The sequence below is a fragment of the Octopus sinensis genome, linkage group LG14 (assembly GCF_006345805.1).
Source record: "Octopus sinensis linkage group LG14, ASM634580v1, whole genome shotgun sequence".
NCBI lineage: Eukaryota > Metazoa > Mollusca > Cephalopoda > Octopoda > Octopodidae > Octopus > Octopus sinensis.
Genome location: NC_043010.1, coordinates 41,588,903 through 41,606,708, shown reverse-complemented (window position 1 = coordinate 41,606,708; position 17,806 = coordinate 41,588,903). Strand labels below are relative to the sequence as shown.

Below are 17,806 nucleotides of genomic sequence, written 5' to 3'. Positions count from 1 at the left end.
AAAGAAAAATGCGTGGAAGAAAACGTGAAGAAGGTTGATGCAAAAAATGGAACAAGAAAGAAGAGATAAAATCAAGAAAACTAAGATGCTTGTGCCCCCTGATTGCAGAAAGCTCATTAAATACAACTGGTTTAGAACAAAATAACAGAAAATATGTCAAAGTATATGAGATACCAACTCAATCTGGAGCTGGTGGTACGCTCAATTCTATAAAAGCAAAGTAAAGATTTTCTTACTAGCTACTTTGTTTGTTGCAAGATCAGTGACCAATGGTTACATATTTCTTTCTATATATTTTCGAGCTGGAGCGAACTACTGCTATCTCTAGCGGACAAGTATCCACCACTGAGGATAGGTAAAAATAACCCGAAACTATACTGGTCTGGTGGTCCTGTCAAGTTGCTAGAAGATAGTAGGGGTGTGGTTCTTGGCTTGCAATATATATCGGATGCAGATTGCATCATTAACCGGCTGGAGGAGGCGTCCTCTTGGGGTTAAAAATAGTAGTAATCTTTTGTCACACATCTGTGATCTCTTCATAGAAAGACAGAATGGACTAAACAGAACAGGAGGATAGAAGAGTCACTGAAGAGGTCACCGGTGTGTGAGGAAAGGTTTCAAGGCAATGGACATCAGATAAAATAAGAACAATAATAAACAAAAACAAATATATAGTGCATGTGTTTATTTGGCAAGGGGGAAAAAAATGACCATCCTGAAATAAGAATATTTTTTCAACACACAGTTTTATATCAAGAATCTTGCGAAACAAATTCATAAACATAAGGTACTCTAATACTAAACCAAACAATAAATTAAGTCTACCAGAAGCAACCTTCTTTGTGGAGGATCAGTGGATTGCCTCCATCATAGCAGTAAGCTTGAGGAGCCTTAAATGCAAGTAATAATCAAGATGACTGTGTACAAGTATCTTCCTAAGGAGTAAGAAGATTTCATGCTTTAAATGTTTCCAGGATCCATAACTTGTCAGTGATTGCAATGTGTATGCAAAATGAGATGTCATTATTCATAATTCACAGCTCCCAAACAGATTCTGACACCAGGATTGCAACATGTTCAGAATGACAGATTTTAAATTATAGATGTTTTACACTGAGTGCAATTATTACTTTTTATTACTGAAATAACCAATGTTTGGCATGTATTTAGAGCTAGATGAATGCCCTGTCTTAAATTGAATCCTATCTTGACCTCAGAAGCAACACATTTAGAATAAAATTTCTGAGTCCTGTACCTGTCTCAGTGATTATACATATTCTTGAATAGGTTGCATGATGATAATTTAGAGGTAGAATCAATTGAAATATTGTTTTAAAGAAGTTATTAATTTGAAGTACCTTATTTATATTGCTGTCTGATTGCTCTGTGATATCAACTGAAATTATCAAATACACATCTGGAGTTAGGAAGGGTATCCAGCCATAGGAATCAAGTGAAAACAGGTGACCGGTGCCTAGTGCAGCTCTCCAGCTTACAAGCATTGGTCAAACCATCTAACCCATGTCAGCATGGAAAACGGACATTAAATGATGATGATGATGATGACGATGACCATCAATTATCAACATGAGATTTTTATTTATCAACTTGTTTATCTGTGTGTGTGTGTGAGGATAATGGTTGATATTTCATCAGCAAAGATAAGTTTGGTGATGTGATGCCAGTAATATGATGCATTTAAAATTGGAAAAAATTATTGCAGATCATCAGTCATATATTGGCTATAATTAAAACTAAGCACTGTAACCAAATGCAAGGCAAACCAAATTGCCGAGAACTTTGTTTCATGTTTTAGTACAAGAGAATATTTGTGTCGTAGCAGTTTTACCAATTTTAAAAGCACCACATAACTGATATTTGACAACCAAACTTTCACTACTTATGACAGCGAGCTGTATCTAATCACAATGAAATGGTTTGGGCCAACAAAAAGTAAGTGTTTATCAGTAAAAGCCATCAATCCTGATATTAATAGCCATTAGCCATCAGCCATCTGCAGATATTAGGTATATACGACTAGGTGTATGTGTCTGAAATACAGCAACAAAAGAACAAGATTTTTCTTTTTTACTTTTTCACTTCAATTTTATTTAAACAGGTTTCATAAACTTACTTTCAATACATTTGTATTTAGTTATTTCAATACTGCATCTAACCTCAATTGAGACAGACCATAGACTTGCTGGTATTTCTGTTATTTAAAGCAAAGTATAATACTTTATCAATACTGTTGTGGTTTATATTGTCATTCACTCTCTTAAAAAAATCTATTATCATGTGAACAAACCTGTCGTAACTTTTTATTAGTTTATTGGAATTCCAGAGTTACCTCATGATATAGATATTTCAAATAACAGTTGTTCAGCTTTGTTGCAGTATCAACAAATTTTTGAATACCCTTTGTTCCGTGTGATATCAAATGATATAGCTTGTACTACTAAATATTCAAATATAATTTGAATAAATTATAAAAGAAAAGCTATTGGTGGTTAGATAATTGCAGATGATGCAAACTTTTGAACATAACAAGCACATCAAAATGATGACCCTAAACAAAAGTTTTAGATATAAATTACATATTTATAATATTTTATTGTGGCTGAAAATCCGTTGGTGATATCATATAGGTCATGATTATTAACAAGATGTAATATTAATCTTTGAACAAATTATCATATGGTTAAATGAAACTGTTATGGGGATAGGCTATATATTTTCTTCTATTCAAGTCATAGAAGACTAAATAGATAATCTGTGGTGAGCTCATATGTCTATTTAAATGAAAGTCTAATCATCCATCTACAAATTCTTGTCTACAATTTCAGTCAGTGATGAAATTAAACAGATTTCATCCACAGAATGGGTAAGATTATATTTTATTTGAGGTTGTTTCATTATTTTTTTTCTGGTCGAGGAGAAAAAATTATTTCCTAGTTTACTTTCTCTAAGAATTGTTTAATGAAGTTTAATTTGTTACATGATTTTAATACATTTAATAAATCTCAGGCCTGTACTTGCTTTTCCTCGTAAAGAAAGTAAAACAAGACAATTAGTGAAAAAAACATTTCTATAATTCATTTTCAAATTATTTCAGATATTTTACTTGAATTTTTGACAAAATAACAGAAAAATAGAAATTTTGTATCTATAAGGAAAACCTAAATATAGCATGTGATTAAAATTGCTATCATGTTTAATTGCAGTATTATATTTATTTATATTTATATTTATTTTCTCTAAATTACATATTGTGTCTCTGAATTATAGAGACAAGTTTAATTCATAGAGCACATTATGAATTAATAACATCTTGTCAATAGATTGTCTGCTTTTCTTCTGTATGTTTTAGAAATATTGTGAAAACAAACTTAATTTACGTCAGGATTTCTTCGCTTAGTTCTTCTTTTTTTGTGTTCTGCAAATAAAAGAAAAGAATTTATTATAAATCAAAAATCAAATCAAAATCAAAACCAAATTCGATGACTGGCGTCCGTGCTAGCGGGGTGCAAAGAGTACCATACGCATGTGATCATTGACAGAGCGGCTAACCAGCTTCCGTGCCAGTGGCACTTAATAGGCACCAGTTGAGCATGATTGTTACCAGCGTCGCCTTAAAGAGCACGATCCGAGCGTGATCATTGCCAGGGCAGCTATCTGGCCTCCATGCCGGTGGCACGTAAAAACACCATTCGAGCGTGATTGTTACCAGCATTGCCTTACTGGCACCTGTGCCAGTGACAAGTGTAAAAGATTCGAGCGAGGTCATTGCCAGTACCGCCAGTACCGGAGTGGTTGGCGTTAGGAAGGGCATCCAGCTGTAGAAACTCTGCCAGATCAAGATTGGAGCCTGGTGCAGCCATCTGGTTCGCCAGACCTCAGTCAAAATCGTCCAACCCATGCTAGCATGGAAAGCGGACGTTAAACGATGATGATGATGCTGTATATCTACATACATACACTCACACATTCTCTCATATTATATAAAAAGAAAGCAAAGCTTTACTAGCCAGTTGGTGCGCACATCCACAAGCAAACACATTCTTGTTAGCCAAAATGTAAGCCCACCACTGGGCACAGTCACAGGGAACTAACATCAGTGTTTTTTATTGCATTGCAATTGCATTACCGAGTGTACTAAATATATATGTATACACACACATGCACATACACACACATATATACATGAATGTCTCTTTCATCACTCCTTTGTCTGTCACCTTGAACCTACATTGTGATCCATAGGGTGTATCAGCTATGTCAATCTTTAATTTTCAGTAATTTCTGAGGTCTCATCTGATCACTTTTCGCAGAACAGATTACTCGAGGTTATCTTTCATATTCCTCTTCATAGGTTTCTGTTATTCTAGAATTTTCTTCCACTCCTCTGAGATTCTTCTGCCAGCAGTTTTTGCCTTCCACATGCAGCTTTAAATTTTCTGTACCAGTGAATTGTAATCCTTATCAAGCTTTCTAAGCTGACTCCAAACCTTCCGCTTGGTAGCCTTGACACATTGATTTTTCATTGATATGCTTAAAGCCTTTTTCTTTTTAATTTCATTGATCACAATCTTCACCAGTAGCAAGTATTGATCACTTCCTGTGTTGAATGGTATTATTACCAGGATGCCCTGCAGTATGTGTTGTTTGTTGATCAGGATGTGGTCAATTTCATTTTTATAGGTAGCTACAAAAATGATTTTAGAGTGCTTTCTCTAAGACTTTTCTTGCCAATAGGTACCCACAAATCAGCAGGAATTTAAAAGAAGCATGCTTGTACAGAATTGAGTGGCCACTGACTCTTTTCATGAAAAGAGAGGGTCTTCTTTTATCTCCCACAGGATGTCCAAAAATCGTCCTCCACACCAAACAAACTTGGTGGAGTTGCCAGCTTAGTCACCGATGACCTGATTGTTGACAGGATTGAACTGCTACTGTCCATGCATCGCCTTTTATTATTATTATATGTGTGTGTATGCGAGTGTATTATTAAAATACTATCACAAGTGGTAAGCGAATTATTAATAATAAATTATTATTGTTCACTGATATTTTTTCCTATCTTGTCTCTAATAGATTTGTGACTATTTGGGGGTACAGAAGTATTTTTTGACTTCTATCATTAGCGATATAGGTACTCATTTAGTACCCTTATGTATATATGTACATATCTAATATTGTATGTATATATTTTATATATATATTTATATATTTATATATATATTTATATATACAGAAGAATTCAAAGTAGAGGTTGGGGTCCACCAGGGTTCAGTACTCAGCCCCCTCCTATTTATCATAGTCCTCCAGGCAATAACGGAGGAATTCAAGACCGGTTGCCCCTGGGAGCTCCTCTATGCTGACGACCTCGCTCTAATCGCTGAGTCACTATCAGAACTGGAGGAGAAGTTCCAGGTGTGGAAGGAGGGTTTAGAATCGAGGGGCCTTAGAGTCAACCTAGCTAAAACCAAAGTACTAATAAGTAGAAAGGTAGAAAACCCACAAATATCATCAGGAAGATGGCCCTGCTCGATCTGTAGAAAAGGTGTAGGTAGAAACTCTATAAGATGTACCCAGTGTAAGCTATGGACACATAAGAGGTGCAGCAATGTCAAAGGTAGGCTAACTGGGAAGATAGTTTTGTATGTGGCAGGTGCTCTGGAGCACTGACCTCCGAAAATCTGCAGAAAACAACTTCTGTCACTTTCCGGGGGGAAAAACTAGAAGTAGTTGATAGTTTCCGCTATCTAGGTGACCAAGTCAGTAGTGGGGGTGGGTGCGCTGAAAGTGTAACTGCTAGAATAAGAATAGCCTGGGCAAAGTTTAGGGAGCTCTTACCTCTGCTGGTGACTAAAGGCCTCTCGCTCAGAGTAAAAGGCAGACTGTATGATGCATGTGTACGAACAGCTATGCTACATGGCAGTGAAACATGGGCCGTGACTGCTGAGGACATGCGTAAGCTCGTGAGGAACGAAGCCAGTATGCTCCGATGGATGTGTAATGTCAGTGTACTTACTCGACAGAGCGTTAGTACCTTGAGAGAAATGTTGTACCTAAGAAGCATCAGTTGTTGTGTGCAAGAGAGACGATTGCGCTGGTATGGTCATGTGGCGAGAATGGATGAAGAGAGGTGTGTGAGAAAGTGCCAATCCCTAGCAGTTGAGGGAACCCGTGGAAGAGGTAGACCCAGGAAAACCTGGGACGAGGTGGTGAAGCACGACCTTCGGACGTTAGGTCTCACCATGGAAATGACTAGAGACCGAGACCTATGGAAGTATGCTGTCGTGAGAAGACCCGGCAAGACTAGTGAAGCCATAATCCGTGGCCCCTACCTGGGACGTAGTCAGTCCACCTGTGCATACCTTCCTTCTTGTGACACTTGTGAAGACCTGTTGAGGCAAGTGAGAATCGAATCGTATCAAATCAAATCGAACCAAATCAAAATAGATGAACATCAATGGAATTTGTATCCTTGTGGTACCAGTGCCGGTGGCACATAAGAAAACCATCCGAACGTGACCGTAGCCAGTACCGCAATGACTGGCCTCCGTGCTGAGGGCACGTAACAAACACCATCCGAGCGTGGCCGTCCGCCAGCCTCGTCTAGCACCTGTGTCGGTGACACATAAGAAAACACCATCCGAGCGTGGCCGTCTGCCAGCCTCGTCTGGCACCTGTGTCGGTGGCACATAAAAAACACCATCCGAGCGTGGCCGTCTGCCAGCCTCGTCTGGCACCTGTGTCGGTGGCACATAAAAAACACCATCCGAGCGTGGCCGTCCGCCAGCCTCGTCTGGCACCTGTGTCGGTGGCACATAAAAAACACCATCCGAGCGTGGCCGTCTGCCAGCCTCGTCTGGCACCTGTGTCGGTGGCACATAAAATCACCCACTACACTCTCGGAGTGGTTGGCGTTAGGAAGGGCATCCAGCTGTAGAAACACTGCCACATCTGACTGGCCTGGTGCAGCCTTCGGGCTTCCCAGACCCCAGTTGAACCGTCCAACCCATGCTAGCATGGAAAGCGGACGTTAAACGATGATGATGATGATATATATATGAATAATATATATTTTTCAAATGCTTTGCCTGTTAAGTAGCTCTACAATGAATAAATAAATACACAAACAAAGAAAATTAAAATAAGGGAATGATATGCATGCATACATATGCACACACATCAATGAAAACACTGGTGAATAAATACAGTGTATATATTAATATACACATATACAAACGTGTATATGGAGGCGCAATGGCCCAGTGGTTAGGGCAGCAGACTCGCGGTCGTAGGATCGCGGTTTCGATTCCCAGACCGGGCGTTGTGAGTGTTTATTGAGCGAAAACACCTAAAGCTCCATGAGGCTCCGGCAGGGGATGGTGGTGATCCCTGCTGTACTCTTTCACCACAACTCTCTCTCTCTTACTTCCTGTTTCTGTTGTACCTGTATTTCAAAGGGCCGGCCTTGTCACTCTCTGTGTCACGCTGAATATCCCCAAGAACTACGTTAAGGGTACACGTGTCTGTGGAGTGCTCAGCCACTTACACGTTAATTTCATGAGCAGGCTGTTCCGTTGATCGGATCAACCGGAACCCTCGTCGTCGGAACCGACGGAGTGCTTCCATATATATATATATATATATATATATATATATGTATAGGCAAACTGAAACTAAATATCACAAAAAAATAAAATCACAAAGAGCAACAAAAAGAGAGTGAAAGATGATTTAATTATGAAATTATACTAACCTCCATCCTTGACTTTGATACGGGCAGTTGCTTTATCTTTACCCAACTCATTGAAAGCAACACAGGTGTAGTCAGCTTCATGAACTTTACGCACATTAATAATTTGAATCCAAGCAGTTTTCTCATGTGGTTCTGGACCCCCACGAATCAATGATGAAATACTGCTGTCATCATCTGAAATAAATCAAAGTAACTCTGTAGTTTGGTACAGTTTTTTTTTTTAATACAAAGTTGATTATGTGTAAAGCACAATAACCCTTCATCTTCTTCCTCTCCACCACCTCCTTCCTTACTTTACTACTATCTCAAGAATTCAATCATTACTACCATCCACAATAAGTCACTTTCAGGGCACTTGACTATTTAACATCCTACTATTACACCACTCCCACATTCTTGTCTTCTTCTCTCCCAAATTGAATCCACAAGAGTAAACAAAAGAGACAGAGACAGGCAGAAACAAGGAATGTGACAGAAGCTGTTCTCTGCACATTTTCATTGTTTATTGCTCCTGAGTATTTGCCACACACAAAAACTATCTTCCCAGTTAGCCTTCCTTTGATATTGCAGCACCTCTTATGTGTCCATAGCTTACATTGGGTACATCTTATGGAGTTTCTACCTATGCCCTTTCTACAGATCGAGCAGGGTCATCTACCTGAAGAGATTTGTGGCTTGTCCGCCTTACTACTTATTAAGACTTTTGTTTTAGCTAGGTTGACTCTAAGGCTCTTTGATTCTAATCCTTGCTTCCACACCTGAAACTTTTCCTTTAGTTCTGAGAGTGACTCAGCAATTAGAGCAAGGTCATCAGCATAGAGGAGCTCCCAGGGGCATCCTGTCTTGAATTCCTCTGTTATTACCTGGAGAACTATGATGAATAAGAGGGGGTTGAGGACTGATCCTTGATGTACCCCTATCCCTACCCGGAATTCTTCACTGTACTCGTTGCCAACCCTTACCTAACTGACAGCATCCCTGTACATGGCTTGCACAGCTCACACTAGCCATTCATCTATCCCTAGTTTCCTCATTGACCACCAAATAAGGGATCAGGGGGCCCTATCAAAGTCTTTCTCCAAGTCAACAAAAGCCAGGTATCTTTGGCTAGGTATTTCTCCTCCAGCTGTCTTAACAGAAATATAGCATCAGTGGTGCTGCAGCTGCCTGGTATGAACCCAAACTGCATCTCATCTAAACTGACTCTCTCCCTAATTAGTTGGACTATGAGCTTCTCCGTGACCTTCATTACCTGATCCAACAACTTGATACCTCTGTAATAATTTTATCTAAAGCATCACCTTTACTTTTGTAGCAGTTGACTATGGTGCTGCTACACCAGTCATTGGGTATGACAACATCATGTATCACCTGGTTGACTATATGGGTGACCAGGCTATTGCTGGCTCTGTCAGATATTTTGAGCATCTCTGCAGTGATTCCTGATGGACCGGGGGCTTTCCGTGTCTTCATTTCTTAATTTCTGTCAATTCAGATAGTCGGTTCCTCTGTTGGATCAGCATTTGGTAGACTCTCTTTCTTCCATTCATTCTCTTTATTTTGCAACCTTTCATAGTGGCATCTCCAGACCTCTCTCTTTGCAGCTTTGTTTAATGCAAGTGAACCATCATCCATGTGGACACATTTCTCTCCTGCGACATCACAATTCTCTCTCACACACTGTCTTGCAACACAAAATACCTCAAGTCCTCATGGCACAGAACATTGGCAAATTTTTTTTAATCAGCTTCTCCTCTGGCTAAATAAACCTGTCTCCTAGCTTCCCTTCTGGTAGTCTGATACAATTCCCCGCTACCACCATTCCTCCAGTCCTTCCAAGCCTGTTTCTTTCCCCTAATGGCCCTGTTAATAATATTGTTCCACCACCACATTACCATCAGCAGGTTGTTCCATAGAAACCTCCAGTTGTCTTCCACATCACGTGATGCTATATCCCCCTCTATTTTGTCAAAAGCTTCAGGTAATATGTATCTAAATCTCTGTCCATTCACAGGATCTTTAAGCTACCAGCCCCTTCTCTCAATGCTGTTCGTCTTCTGGGCATCCATTTAGCCCTGATCCTGAAGTCGCTAACTACTGGTCTATGTTGTGGGGTACATTCTTCGCCTGGGAAGGTTTTGGCATTTATAAGCAGCCATCTTTTCCTTTTTCTAGTGAGGATGTAGTCAATTTGGCTTGTGTGTCTACCAGATTGGTATGTGACTATGTGACTGGCAGGTTTCCTGAAGTTAGTATTGCAAACTATAAGACCATTTGCATCGCAGAACTCCAGCAGCCTGGTTCCCTCCTCATTACAGGAACCAAAACCATAGGCTCCATTTACGCCATGGAATCCCCCTGCATGTTGTCCAACATGTCCATTGATGTCACCAGCCACAAAGAGAAGGTCTCTGTCATTCAGCAATGAGGTAGTCAGCAGAAGGTTGTAATAAAATCGGTTTTTCTGTCCATCAGGTAGCCCCAGCTGAGGGCATAGGCTAACCCGTGATGTAGCACTAATCTAATCTTACATATTCTATCATAGACTCTGACTACCTCGATTACCTTATCAACCCATTTCTCTGCAAGAAGTATACCCACACCCCTGACCCCGTCAGTGTTCCCTGCCCAGAAAATCTTGTACCTATGTTCTTTGCCAGTGAGGAGCCTAGTGGAATCTCCTCTCCACCTTACTTCTTGGATGCAGCACAAATCTACATGTCTCCGTTCAAGCACCTCAACAATCTCACCAGACCTACCCTTCAGTGTGGCCACGTTGAGTGTGACAACCCAGAGGGTGTGGGAGGTGTGGGCTTGCGAGACCCTAGGACAGGGGACAGCAGCATCATGTACCTTAAAAGAAAGCTCGCATTTGGCAGAATTCTTAAACAAACAAATAGCCTTCATTTCAACCTGCATACACAACACTATCATATTTTTGCACTATATGATCACTACCTTACATAAGAGATAAACCCTAAGTAGGGGTGTGGATGGCGTTCAGCCTTTAGAAGTGTTCATGGAAGAAAACCAAGGGATGTCAGAGGATAGGGGCTTCCGGTACAGGTGGTGGGGATGGGAAGGAGGGCAGGCATACCACGAAATAGCAAAATTAGAGAACATCTGGATTTGTATTCTGTTGCCAGGGGTATTAAAATGAAGTAACAGAACCTGAGTAAGCAAGTTTATATAGGGTGGGGAGGTGGAGGAGGGGGAGGTGTTGGAGAAGCAAGTGGTTATCGAAACAGAGAGAGAGAGAGAGAGAGAGAGAGGAGAGAGAGAGAGAGAGAGACAGGGACCAGAGTTAGGCAGGTCAAGGATAGAACAGGAGGGAGAAAAATATTCTTTGGGGATTTGGGGTAACGTAATTTAATGAAACAGCAAATGCTGAAAACAGTGAAATAGAATTGAAAAAATCTTAGAATTTTCAGTCAGCCATATATATATATATATATATATATATATATGTGTGGATATGGATATATATATATGCATGTTAGCATATGGTATTATCATAAACAGGGCAAATTTTAGCCATATATGTGTGTATGTGTGTTTGTGTATATACACACACATATATATATATCAAAGCCTCAGGCCGACCAAAGCCTTGTGAGTGGATTTCGTGCATGGAAACTGAAAGAAGACTCGTATATATGCATATATTTGTGTGTGTGTGTGTGTGCACACATGCGCGTGTGTCTGTGTTTGTACCACCACCATTGCTTGACAACCGATGTTGCTGTGTTTACGTTCCCATAAAACACACTGATAGAATAAGTACTAGGCTTACAAAGAATAAATCCTGTGTTCAATTTCTTCGACCAATGGTGGTGCTCCAACATGGCCATGGTCACATGATTAAAACAAGTAAAACAATAAAAAAAAACTATGCCATTTTAATCCCGAGCAAGGCCAGGTATCTCTACTAGTTGTTAATAATTTAGACTTAAAGTGTGAAAAAATATATATTACCATGAAAAAAGCCATAAAAAATTGCAGACAATATATATGATTCTGCAAATATGTGGTGGTTAATTAGCATTTATTAGATCCGCGAATAATTGGGACCACAAATGCTGACCCACGAATAAGCTGGGGTACACTGTATGCATATATGTACATATGGCAAGGCGGTGAGCTGGCAGAAACGTTAGCACACCGGGCGAAATGTGTAGCCATATTTCGTCTGCCATTACGTTCTGAGTTCAAATTCCACCGATGTCGACTTTGTATTTTATCCTTTTGGGGTCGATAAATTAAGTACCAGTTACGGACTGTGGGCCGATCTAATCGACTTAATCTGTTTGTCTGTCCTTGATTGTCCTCTCTATGTTTAGCCCCTTGTGGGCAGTAAAGAAATATATATGTACATATGGTGGAATGACAAAACAGAAAGCCGAAGGGAATAACTACCCAGAAATATTGTCTATATGGAAAATACATAGTAACTAAAGTGGCAAACATTACAGCTTTAATTAATCAAGATGATGTCTGTGTAGGGGCGTGGTGAACACTAAGCAATATTTTAATTACCCAAAGTTAAGGGCAATAGCTAAAAAAAATTTTTTTTTTTTAATATTTTTTAATAAGTTGATGCAAGGAAATCTGAATTAATTCCAATTATGTTGCGTCTCTAAACAAGATACCTAATTCTGCTTGAGTGATTGACCTGCTTGAGGAAGTGCTGCCAGCTGTATAAACAATTACTCCAGTAAAACCATTTCAACCACAGTTAAATGTAAAACAGAAATAAAAAGAGAAAGTATTTGTGGAGGAGGATGAACTGGAGACACCATATGGTATTCATTGTTAGTTAAAGCCAGCAATTGAAACCATGTGGTGCTCCCAAAATTTAAAAAATATCATAGTACAGCAATCTCCCGAAAGCTTCACTGTATGTAATAGTGGCTGATAGATTTTGCAATGCAATACCTATTTTCCTACTGGCTGTTTTATAAACTAAGATACTTTTCTATGATTTTTTTTAACCCTTTAGTGTTCACATTATTCTGCCAAAACTAATGCTTATTCATCCACATTGTTTTGAACTAATCATGCATTATCTTGTAGTTATGAGATTTTGATGGGGTAGCTGTTAATTTTTAAGATGATATTGTAGGGTTGGTGTGAGAGATCAGATATGGCCAGTTTGAACATAAAACAAGCAGAATACTTTTGGCCGGATATGGCCAGTTTAAATGCTAAAGGGTTAAATCAATTCAATCGCTTCTATAACTAGGGTTCTTGTATTGTGGAGGATCTCTGTGTAGGATTTTCTGTCATCAGATCATTGCACTGCTTTTTTGTCACAATAAGAATCCCTTTGTAGGCATGTTGAATTAAGTATTCCAAAAACAAAATTTCAACGAAACATTTTAAACCTAATGTTTCTAAGAAGATAGTCCAATGCAACATAAAAATACATAAACAGATTAAAAAGATAAAGTTAAAATCCAAAAACATTATTCCATCAGTGTTATTAACTGATAAAGTACAAAATTGTTTGATGCCTATTTCAAACTGAGCAGTACCTAAATGTTTAAATAAAATGCCTTCAACTTTTAGTATTAAGAGTCACTTCAGAAGCTCAGTAATTCCTCAGCCCTTTTTGATATTTCAGTAAGGTGCATTTTCCAGAATTTGTTTGCAGTAAATAATGTATTGTAGAATTTTTGCTTAAGGCTTATTGTATAATGTATTCATGAACATTGTGCATTTTATGAAATATTACAAAAGTAAAGGATATTATCTTAGTAACCTTTTCAGAATTATGCCCTGACTCAACTTGGGTGAGGATTGTATGGCCAGTTGGACAACACTGCCATAGAGTCTCTGTACTTGAAAAAATTTAGATGAGAAGGAAATGTTTAGACCTAAAAATAAAATAAAAGCAAAGATAGGGATTTTAAATGGTAGCAAACATACCAGGTACTTGAATGGTTTTGTTGTTCACATTGGTTTTCATCCAAATAACATTTGGAACAGGATTTCCCATTACTTCACATGAGAGTACAACAATACCACCAGTTCTGTTAGATGTGTGTTCAGGTCCACTTTTGATAACAGCAGGAGAGGGATCTAGAAGAAAAAATAAATTTAGAAGGTATGCATTATAATATCACATTAATAAAGTCCAATTTACATAATATATGTCTAGTAACAAATACAATATATTTAAACCCTTTGATACAAATCCAACTTAGATAGTCTCTGATTCTGATATAAAACTTCTCATTTTAAAGTGTTCATATTAAAATTAGAACCTTCAGCCAATATTTTATAAAAGAACTTTTTGGCTGTGCAAAATATGGCCACATGTGGTGCATCATGTCTAATCTTAGCCTCCCAAAACACCTCATTAGGCTCGTCAAACAGGTTTACATTCAGCAAGTGGTCAATGTAGCAAAAGAAAGTTGTATGGTTGTGTGCTCTTGTACCATATCCACTTCTAAAGCCAATCTGTTCTTTAGCTATTTCTTGTTCAAGGAATGGTTTCAAACATTCTAGGATGAAGATCAAAAGTATTTTATTTGCATATAGTATCAGAAGAGTCATTTGATAATTTTCACACATAAGTGCTGGTTGCCGAGGTAGACACTCCGAGGATTTTCACCTCGGCAACCAGCGGCTCCTCGGTCGTTCTGTCTCTGCGTCTGTGGACAATCTGCGGCAAACAAGATGTCTCTACATGCGGAATTGTTGGGGACCGCTTGTGAAATCCACACATTCCCACGAAACTTCTTCCACGAGTAGAAGAAGCCGACTCAACCTACCCAAGGTGAATGTCGCCACAAGTACAAGTACAAGTAAGTGTTTCATGCAAAATGCTGACATAGAAGGTTTACCACAATGAAAGTACCAAGTATTCTGTAACCTAAAGCAATAATGACTATACAGTGCAATATACTATGGAATGACAGCACCAAGCAGTGATGTGTATAAATATGTACAGACTTGTTACCAGTTCAAATATGCTTGAGGCATATTCAATCCCTTAAGAAAGCCATTCACTGTATTTTGTAAGGGAGAAAATTTCTTACTGTAAACAAATGGGTATAAACACACCAAATCAGCCCACAGCACTACTTGACCAGACCATGGAATCTATGCATTTCAGAGTGGTTCTCTCTGAAATGGTTATCTCTTCAGCCACAGAAACTGGACACAGTTGCACTGTTGTGAAATATATTTTAATAAAGTCAATAAATAGCTGTGCTGTATTATAATTCCAGCCTGACAAATATGTCACATATGTCGTTATAATAAAAGCAGGCAAGTTCAACACCACAAGAACAGCAGACATGTCGGGGCACCATGGTAATAACACACAGGTTCTAATGTTACAGAGATACGAAAATAGTAGTTAAATCATGTTAACAGCAGGTGCATTGTAACAGTAAGGGCAAATATGTAGTTCAACTACATCAGTAGCAGAGTTGACGTTTTAATATTGCAGTAATAGTATGTCTTAGAGCACTAATATATTTGAAACATTACTCATAATGGTCTTGTAACATTCAAATAAACGGTAACATTAATAACAGCTGGTATAGATGTAAAACCCATAGTAACAGTACATGCAACATTGTATCATTATTCATATTTTGTAGGATTATGTATCATCATCATCATCATCATCATCATCGTTTAATGTCCGCTTTCCATGCTAGCATGGGTTGGACGATTTTGACTGAGGGCTGGCGAACCAGATGGCTGCACCAGGCTCCAATCTTGATCTGGCAGAGTTTCTATAGCTGGATGCCCTTCCTAACACCAGCCACTCCAAGAGTGTAGTGGGTGCCTTTTACGTGCCACTGGCACGGAGGCCAGTCAGGTGGTACTGGTAATGACCTCGCTCGAATCTTTTTACACATGCCACTGGCACAGGTGCCAATGAAGCGACGTTGGTAACGATCATGCTCGAATGGTGCCCTTTTACCTGCCACGGGTACGGAAGCCAATTGGCTGCTCTGGCAATGATCACACTCGGATGGTGCTCTTGGCACCCTACTAGCACAGGCATAGATACCAGGAAGGCGACACTAGTAACAGTCATACTCAAATAGCCACTCTGTCAATGAACACACTCGTATGGTGCTCTTTGCACCCCGCTAGCACAGATGCCAGTCATCGAACTGATTTTGATTTTGATTTTGATTTCACTTGCCTTAACAGGTCTTCGCAAGTAGAGTTTAGTGACCAAAGAAGGAAAAGGTACGCACAAGCGGGCTGGTTACGGTCCTGGCATAGGCATAGGCCATAGGTTATGGTCTCATTCTATTACATCCTAATGTAAGCATAGATTCAGTTCTAGCATCAAAATGACAGTAAATAACTTGTTATACTATTGTAACCGTTTGACAAGTTGTCCCATTAGTTACAATAGATATTTTGGATAATAGTAAAAAATGTAATCTAGCAGTAACAGTAGGTGCCTGTTGTAACACTATAACCAAGACAGTCTTCAAATGCTACAATAACTGCAACTCATCATTTAACGTCTGCTTTCCATGCTAGCATGGGTTGGACGATTTGACTGAGGTCTGGCAGACCAGACACCAATCTGATCTGGCAGTTTCTACAGCTGGATACCCTTCTGAACGTCAACCACTCCGAGAGTGTAGCAGGTGCTTTTACGTGCCACCAGCATGGAAAACGGACGTTAAACGATGATGATGATGATAGGTCGTAGATGACTGATGTCCAGCTTCAGGTTAGTCTAAACCCAATCTGTTTCTTAAACAAGTGGCATATTCATACGGCACAGAATGTTTTCACCTCAATAGACGTCATTGATTGGTTGAAATTGCAGAAATTGAAGAAAAAAACAACAACAACAAATATCTTACACACTATAGAATTTTCTCAATAAAGCCAAGAGAAAAAGATGTTTTTATAAACACATTCTACCAGTATACGAAGTTTAAAAGTGCTTTTAGTTACATGGAAATTATTTTTAAAAACTGCCGTTCAAACCGAAAAGATCCGCCGTTTGCATTCTGGGTGCAAAACCTTCTATGGCCTACATGAATAGTAAACATAATTTGTTGTTTGTTGCCACATGCAGAGTTCACATTGTGGCAAAAATTTGGGGACAGATCTCAGTAAACAAAAAGCGTGTGTGTTGACCTGGTCCAGATGCAACTCGAACTGGTCGAAGGGAGATAACTCCTCTCTTCAAGAAGAGATCGTGTTCAGTAGAATTTTGTTTAGAGCACGCCTGGCCAACTCGAATTATATTGCGGGCCACTTTAATCACAGAAAGTTTTTTCAGGGTCACTTGTATACTTTATACACAAATAGTCAGGATCTTTTCGGTTTGACGGGCAGTTTTTTAAAATAATTTCCACGTAACTAAACACTTTTAAACTTCGTATACTGGTAGAATGTGTTTATAAAACATCTTTTTTCTTGGCTTTATTGAGAAAATTCTATAGTTTGTAAGATATTTGTTGTTGTTTTTTCTTCAATTTCTGTAATTTCAACCAATCACTGACGTCTGTTGAGGTAAAAAACATTCTGTGTCGTATGAATATGTCCCTCGTTTAAGAAACAGATTGGGTTTATTTACATTTGTGAAGAAAAAAGATACCCTTCCCCCCACCCCTAACCCTGACCCTAACCCTAACTAATCCTAACCCTAAAACATTGAAATGCAATAGATCGATACTAGGGACGTAATTATGGGTGACAATTTCATATGACACCACTTGAAAAACTGTTTTAGACGCAGAACACCCTAACTACAAATATAAATTGGTGTAGATAAAAATTCAGGATCAGTCACCAGCCTGAGTGTGGAGATAATGGTCGTTTGTTTGACCTCAGTAGAAGAAAGAGATATTCACAGCAGCAAGGCAGCTTGCATCATCCACGGTACATACATTTTCTTGTCTTCTCAAATAATGGTATCTGGCTTGTTAGATAAAGGTGGCAAGCTGGCAGAAACGTTAGCACACCAGGTGAAATGCATAGCCGTATTTCGTCTGCCGTTACGTTCTGAGTTCAAATTCTGCCGAGTTCGACTTAGCC

The 17,806-nt window shown here is 39.0% G+C and overlaps 1 protein-coding gene across 1 annotated transcript in view; it reads right to left on the bottom strand.

Moving 5' to 3' along the window:
* Nucleotides 1-2,084: 2,084 nt before the first annotated feature.
* The window catches only part of LOC115219103 (insulin-like growth factor-binding protein-related protein 1), a 55,329-nt gene continuing 39,607 nt past the window's right edge, over nt 2,085-17,806 (bottom strand). Inside the window, exons 2-4 of the mRNA XM_029789177.2 lie at nt 13,700-13,852; nt 7,772-7,945; nt 2,085-3,436 (exon numbers count right to left, since the gene is read on the bottom strand). Of these exons, the coding sequence (XP_029645037.1) occupies nt 3,390-3,436; nt 7,772-7,945; nt 13,700-13,852 (374 nt within the window). The 3' untranslated portion in view covers nt 2,085-3,389. The remainder of the gene's footprint in view (nt 3,437-7,771; nt 7,946-13,699; nt 13,853-17,806) is intronic.